The following is an 8,109-nucleotide window of genomic DNA, read 5'->3' as shown; positions in this document are numbered from 1 at the left end:
ATCGGTCTGAAAATGTAGCTAAACCCGTCAAAATACCGTAAATCGGGGGGTACCGTTATATGGGGCTATACCAATACGTGGACCTATGTCCACAACTTTTGTTATATAACTTTATTGACTTTTAAGAACCCTAAATGTCAAATTATACCTAAATCGGTCTGAAAATGTAGCTAAACCCGTCAAAATATCGTAAATCGGGGGGTACCGTTATATGGGGGCTATACCAATACGTGGACCTATGTCCACAACTTTTGTTATATAAGTTTATTGACTTTTAAGAACCCCAAATGTCAAATTATAGCTACATCGGTCTGAAAATGTAGCTAAAAACGTCAAAATACCGCAAATCGGGGGGTACCGTTATATGGGGGCTATACCAAAACGTGGACCTATGTCCACAACTTCTAATTTATAAGTTTATTAACACTTAAGAACCCGAAATGTCAAATTATAGCTACATCGGTCTGATAATGTAGCTAAAAACGTCAAAATACCGTATATCGGGGGTACCGTTATATGGGGGCTATACCAAAACGTGGACCTATGTCCACAACTTTTGTTATATAAGTTTATTGATACTTAAGAACCCTAAATTTCAAATTATAGCTAAATCGGTCTAAAAATGTAGCTAAAAACGTCAAAATACCGCAAATCGGGGGGTACCGTTATATGGGGGCTATACCAAAACGTGGACCTATGTCCACAAGTTTTGTTATAAATGTTTGTTGACACTTAAGAACCCTAAATGTCAAATTATAGCCAAATCGGTCTGAAAATGTAGCTAAAAACGTCAAAATACCGTAAATCGGGGGGTACCGTTATATGGGGGCTATACCAAAACGTGGACCGATATAGCCCATCATCGAACTTGACCTGCCTGCAAACAAAAGAGGCATTTTCCCAAAATTTCAGCGTCCTATCTCTATTTTTGTGGATGCTAGAGTGATTACCACAGACGGACGGACGGACGGACGGACGGACGTGCTCAGATCGACTTAGAATTTTACCCTGATCAAGAATATATATACTTTATAGGGTCGCAAATGAGTATTTCAATGCGTTACAAACGGAAAAACAAACTTAATATACCCTCCATACTATGGTGGAGGGTATAAAAATTTGCGGGGATATCGATTGATAGGGCTTTTTTTATCACACTAGCCTGCGAAAAACAGAATATAGCTATATTTGGTAATATATTTAATTCGAGCCCTCTAGCCACTACATATGGTGCCATAGGGGTTTTTTACAACTTTCGGGCTGTTTTCTCAAGAAGTATGGACTTGCCACTGAAAAAACTTTAACTGCCGTAATTGAGGCAGCGAATGCAAGTTGCTTCAACAAAAATCAAAGTGATTCGAGAGCAGGTCTTAAAGTGAATTTATCCAAAATTTTGTGTGGGAGGTACCCGAAGGAGTGGACAAATATAGTCCATATTCGAATCTGATCTATATCTGGTAGATATTTTAGGATGTGTAAAGTATGGACCGAATCGGTCACTCCCATCAAGAGTTATCGTGTGCACAATTTTTCCGAACATTTTTGAACTTTTGTGGGGGAGGTACCCGAAGGAGTGGACCGATATGGCTTATCTTCGAACTTAGACTAAGTTTGCATAAAATATTACAAAGACCAAATTGTGGACCGAATCGGCAGATCAGTTCGAGAGTTATCTTGCGCTCCAACCACTACACACGGTGTCATAGGGCTTTTTTTTGTACCTTTCAGGCTATTTTCTCAGAAGTATGGACTTGCCCCTGATGAAGCTTATACCGTCGAATGGGGGGCAGTGAATACAAGTTGCTACAACAAAAATCAAAGCGATTCGAGAGCAGGTCCTAAACTGAACTTTTCCAAATTTTGTGTGGGAGGTACCAGAAGGAGTGGACCGATTGATTCCATATTGGAACATCATCTAAGTCCGATAGAAATTTCACGATGTGCAAAGTATGGGTCAAATCGTTTAATTCCTTCAAGAGTTATCGTGCACACAAATGTTCCAAACATTTCCGAACTTTTGTGGGGGAGGTACCGGAAGGAGTGGACCGATATAACCCATCTTCGAACTTAAACTAAGTTTGGACAAAATATTACGAAAGCCAAATTTTGGACCGAATCGGTTGATCCATTCGAGAGTTATCGTGCGATCCAGCTAAATCAACTCCAAATTGTCTGAAACACATTTCGTCCAAACATACTTGGGGTCTAAAACCATTATTACGATGAGGCACATTTTGCCTGTATGAAAGTGTGTATACCCTCGTTAGCATAAATGCTGAGGGTATAAAAATTTTACATATAAACATTTTTGTACCTATGAGGGGTACTAAAAAACCTTCTGGCCTAGGCAACTGGTAGTGTCGCCAGGTGTCATTTGACATTTTTTTGAAAAGTTTCACAGTTTTTAGCTTAAGCGTACTCAGGTCACTTTGACATATGACCATGTGTTGGGTTCTTTACAGTGGCTTGATTGAGACACCTCCAAAAAATGGTTTTTGAACGCTTTTACAACATCTTCCAGCGACGAATATCGTTGATCACGCCTTTTTTCTTGATTTGCTGGCATCAAGTGAAGTCATTGGATCCCCAGTCGGGGCTGTACGGCGTATGACCCATCAATTCCACGTTTTGTCCGGTCAAACAGGCGCTGGTTTGAATCGATATGTGAGAGCTCGCGTTGTCATGATGCAGAACAATTCGTCTTCTCTTGTTCGTTTTTCGTATTTCTCAGGAGACTTCAGGCAAACAAATTGTAGTGTTGTGCTCAGAATTAACCGTCCTTTATTTCTCAAGCCGTAGAGTCGCCACACGGTCAGTATTGCCGAAGAGACAGGCGAACATTTGCTTCGAAGGTCTATTTCCATGACCAACTCTGGTTGGATTTGGCTCGCTTTCGGAGACCCAAACGGTCGATTCCTGTTTTGTTTCGGGCTTCTAAGCATAAATCCAAGATTCGTCATCTGTTATGATGTTATAAATGCCGTTTGAAGCACCGCGATTGTTTTTATGCACAATTTCTTTGCACTAATCCACGAGATCCCTTTTTTGAGCGATTGACCAATTTTGCTGAATCTAGCGAGAAAAATCCATTTTTGCGGCCAGGTGTTCATGCAATATCGAATGTTAGTTGGTGGAATAAATACCAAAGGATGTCTCTATGGCGATCTTGGATTATCCGTTCACGCACGGCTTAATTTTTTTCTGGCACCAAGGCCGCTTTTGGACGACCTTCCTATTTTAGAGAGTGTCCGCCACGATTGAATTCATTGAACCAGTTGTTCATAGTCCTATAGGATGGTCCTTTATCGACATACAAAGATTTAGTTTGATCGATTCACTCTAGCCGTGATTATCCACGTCGAAAGTTGTGACAAATTTTCGGGCGAAAATGTTCACTAGTAAATTCCATTTTTTTGCAAAGTAATTCTTTCAAGTCACTGTAAATAACCCAACACATGGTCATATATCAAACTGACCTGAGTACGCCTAGGATAAAAACTGTCAAACTTTCCAAAAAAAATTTCAAATGACACCTGGCGACACTGCGAATTGCCTAGGCCAGAAGGTTTTTCAGTGCCCCTGGTATTATTGAAATATTTGTTGCATAACCTTGCATATGTCATATGTTTCGATTGCAATTTAATCAGAAGCCAAAAATATGCCCAGTCTCAAAATTTGACATGAATCGGACGAAAAATAGGGGTGCATAAAATTCCGCTGTCTAGTCATAACCCCAATACCCATATGCCCCGAATTTGATCTAAGTATGGACAAAAACCGATACATTCTAGAGCCAGACAGACCGATAGCTAGGCTTTGAAGCACATTTTTGATGGTATTAAAGTGTCGTACGACTGAAGACGGAGGGTATCATACATTTTTAAACCTTGCAATTTAATTAACTGTTACGCCCGATAGGGTATCACATGGATCCGTTGCAAATTTACTAACAATAAATCATGGGGCAAAAAGCTTCTATGGGGGCGAAGTACAGCTTGTTCGACTTTGGCTGCTGGGCTGCTGTCGTGAACATACATAATTTAGACATCCTTCGGGCCCCGCTGTGCTACTCTGCAGCCACGTTGCCACCAAATTCCTGATCTTCAACATCCCCAACATACCCTCGATAGTGTTAAATTTCAATTATTTATCGTGATAAAAAATTAAACCTTTGTCTTTCTCTCTAATGGTCCACAAAAAATAAATAATTAATAATAATTGCCCTGACCCTGGCCAATTTTACATGTAGCTAATACCAAATGTTGCATCCTTCCTTCTACTTCCAGAAACTCTCACTGGATACCAATTGCCATGGCACCACTTAAACCAGCCGAAAATATTATCTCTTGTAGTCTCCAAGAACCAGTGAAAATATGTGCTTCAGCTGAAAACCTGAATGAATTCAAACCAAAAACCATACCAGAACTTTTTCGCGAATGTTGTGAAAAATATAGCAAATTCATAGCATTAGCCTATAAAGAAGGGCAACATTTCCCTATCAACAACAACTGGATTAAGGTAAACTATGAAGAGTATTACAAACGGGTAGAAAAAGCTGCCATAGCATTGCTATATCTAGGTGTTGAGCCTCGTTCTGCGGTTGCTATTTTGGCGGGAAATTGTCCCGAATGGTTTTGCCTAGAATTGGCTGCGATGCGTATAAATGCTGTTGTTGCTGGAATTTATACAACAAATTCGGCCGAAGCGGTATATCATAATTTAAATATATCTGATGCCACAATTGTGGTGGTCGATGATAGCCAACAAATGGCTAAGATACGGGCAATACGAACACGTTTGCCGAAGTTAAAAGCTGTTATTCAATTACATGGACCATATGATTTTCGGGAAGATGAAAATGCTAAAAATGGTTGTTATTCTTGGAAGGATTTAATGGCAATGGAGTTTGATGAAAGTTTACGAATGCAGTTGAGGTGTCGTGAACGTGATGTGGCGCCCAATGTGTGTGCTTTACTTGTATTCACTGTAAGTAAGTCTTTGCAAGGCCCTAAATCATTAGTAGTTATTAAGGGAATAAATAATCGGTTATTTCTGTTTGTCTCCTTCCTCTATTCCAGTCTGGTACTGTGGGCCTACCAAAAGCTGTAATGTTATCTCACGATGCCATGTTGTATGCCGTGCAAGCCTTGAACAAATCTTTGACATTTTTAAAACCTGGCAAGGAATCTTGTATAAGCTATTTGCCTCTAAGTCATATAGTTGCACAAACTTTTGATATTTTCTTGGGTATGCTCAACGGTGCAGCGGTGTATTTTGCCGATCGAAATGCCGTGAAAGGCAGTTTGGCTGATACACTCATAGAAGTTCAACCTACATGGTTTTTTGGGGTGCCACGTATATTTGAAAAGATTATTGAAAATCAAAGGAAAACTGAAGCAAAACTATATGATAACGAAATGAAAAATGCCTTAGAAAATGCACGAAGAGCTATGTTAAAGTATCACATGGATCAAATGGCAGGGTAAGAATTTGGAATACATATAAAGAGACATTCATTTATAAATACTTTCTTTTAGAAATTCTGAAACATCTGAAGCTCCACATTGGCCCTCTCAACTCATCAAAGATATTAAAATAAGTTTGGGTTTGAATCGTGTAAAAGTTTTGTTTGCTGGTGGTGCCCCGGTCTCTGAGGAGATAAAACGTTATTTCCTCAGCCTTGATTTACCTGTAGTAGAGGCCTATGGCATGTCTGAGACCAGTGGTGGTATTAGCTTTGATTTCGAACGACCAAATCTACAAACTTGTGGTAAAGCAGTTACTGGCCTTGAATTGCAAATTTACAATCCTGACGTGTTCGGTGAGGGGGAGGTAAGACATTTGAAAACATTTTTTATTAAAGAATATCCTAAATTTCAATATTTTCTAGATTCTAATACGCAGCCGTGGTAATCTCATGGGTTACCTAAAAGAACCGATTAAAACATTGGAGGCCCTTACAGAAGATGGCTATGTACGAGGTGGTGATCGAGGCCATTTAGATGCCGATGGAAATCTTTACATTAGTGGCAGGATAAAGGAGATAATAATTACCTCAGGTGGCGAAAATATATCACCGGTATATATTGAAGATATTATCAAGAAGGAATTGCCTTGCATAAGTAATGCCATGGTTGTGGGGGATAATAGGAAGTATTTAACAGTGCTCTTAACTTTTAAGGTAAGAAAAAATGTTTCCCTTTTTTATGAATAAAATTAAATACGGAATATTTTCTTGTAGACCCTTATTGATCCCGACACTGGCTACCCCACCGATATTCTATCATCCGAAACACTACAATGGCTGGCAGCACTAGATATCGACCATTACAAAACACTTAAGGAACTCCTCAATATTCAACCGACAGAAAGTCTTCACAAATTTGATCCTATTCAACCGACAGAAAGTCTTCACAAATTCGATCCTAATAAAATGGAAGTCGTATTGGATTCCAGATTATTTCGTGCCTTGGATGATGGCATTCAACGCTACAATCAACAAGCCATTTCTAACGCCCAAAAGATACAATATTTTAGCGTGTTGTCACATGATTTTTCTATACCAACTGGAGAATTAGGTAGGTATATAAACATTGCTTTTAATTTAAAATTTAATGTTTTAAAATTAATTTTTTCAGGACCGACTTTAAAAAGTCGCCGCAGTTTTATCCACAAAAAGTATGCCACAATTATAGACAAAATGTATCACAATAAATAAGAAAGAGTAAAATTGAGGAAAAAAACCTATTCAATTTATCGTTAAAAGCTCAAATTCTGCAAACATTTTTAACTTCTGTATCAGTGTGAAGGACCTTTTTAGAAGACCACGAAAGGTATTTTATTGTTTATAGAAAACCTCAATCTGAGCAAAATACTAATTTTTTTCAAAATATTGCGTCATGTAATATTTCCTATACTTTACGAATATTTCTTCAAGTATTATTAAAAAAAGACCTTTTTACTAACGATATTTCAAGTCATTATCACTTTTAATATAAAATAAAATATAAAAAAATTTAAATAAATATAAAATAACATTTGTTAACGTTTTATTTTCAAAGAGCGGATTTTTATCTTCAGGCTCGTTTTACTGTTAGTTATAGTTGCTTTTTTTATACCCTACACCACCTTGTGGTAAGGGGTATTATGTCTTTGTGCATTCGTTTGTAACATGCAAAAGGAAACGAGATAGACCCATAGTTCCTTTTAGGGATATACATAGAATCACTTTCTGAGTCGATTTACGCATGTCCGTCTGTCTGTCCATGTATTTTGTAAACAAAGTACAGGTCGCATTTATTGTCCGATTCGCATGAAAATTGGGGAATATAGTTTTTTTGGCCAAAGGACGAACGCTATTTATTTTGGTAAAAATCGGTTCAGATTTGGATATAGCCCCCATATATATCTTCGCCCGATTTATGGCATGTGGTCCACGAAACACGCTATATATGTCCGATTTCAATGAAATTTGGAATGAGCGACCGAATTTAGTCTAGAAATAAGTGTGCCAAATTATATAGAAATCGGTTCAGATTTGGATATAGCCCCCATATATATCTTCGCCCGATTTAAGGCATTTGGTGCACGGAACACGCTATATATGTCCGATTTCAGTGAAATTTGGAATGTTGCCGGAATTTGGCCTAGAAATAAGTGTGCCAAATTATATCGAAATCGGTTCACATTTGGATATAGCTCTCATATATATTTTAGGCAGATTTGAGGTATGTGATCCACGAAACACGCTATATTTGTCAGATTTCAATGAAATTTGGAATGTGTGACGGTGGTTAGTCTAGCAATAACTGTGGCAAATCATATCGAAATCGGTTCAGATTTGGATATAGCTCCCATATATATTTTCGACCGATTTTAGGTATTTGATGCACGAAACACGCTATATATGTCCAATTTTGATGAAATTTGGACTATGTGACGGAATTTGGTCTTCAAATAAAAGTGACAAATTAGATCAAAATCTGTTCTGATTTGGATTTAGCTCACATATATATTTTACATATTCACAGCGGTGTAGGGAATTATATAGTCGGCCCCGCCCGACTTTGATCCTTTTCTTACTGGTTTTAACTGTTATATATATTTTTG

At 38.1% G+C, this 8,109-nt stretch overlaps 1 protein-coding gene across 1 annotated transcript in view; it reads left to right on the top strand.

Annotated features, from left to right (window-relative positions):
- The window catches only part of LOC141392696 (long-chain-fatty-acid--CoA ligase heimdall-like), a 16,679-nt gene extending 9,948 nt beyond the window's left edge, over positions 1-6,731 (top strand). Inside the window, exons 2-7 of the mRNA XM_073965576.1 lie at positions 4,287-4,986; positions 5,079-5,482; positions 5,538-5,832; positions 5,891-6,181; positions 6,242-6,578; positions 6,639-6,731. Of these exons, the coding sequence (XP_073821677.1) occupies positions 4,312-4,986; positions 5,079-5,482; positions 5,538-5,832; positions 5,891-6,181; positions 6,242-6,578; positions 6,639-6,718 (2,082 nt within the window). The 5' untranslated portion in view covers positions 4,287-4,311 and the 3' untranslated portion in view covers positions 6,719-6,731. The remainder of the gene's footprint in view (positions 1-4,286; positions 4,987-5,078; positions 5,483-5,537; positions 5,833-5,890; positions 6,182-6,241; positions 6,579-6,638) is intronic.
- Positions 6,732-8,109: the final 1,378 nt, after the last annotated feature.

Source organism: Musca autumnalis, unplaced genomic scaffold, assembly GCF_047663935.1.
Source record: "Musca autumnalis isolate F117 unplaced genomic scaffold, ASM4766393v1 scaffold_2, whole genome shotgun sequence".
Lineage (NCBI taxonomy): Eukaryota > Metazoa > Arthropoda > Insecta > Diptera > Muscidae > Musca > Musca autumnalis.
This window is presented reverse-complemented; position numbering and strand designations above follow the sequence as displayed.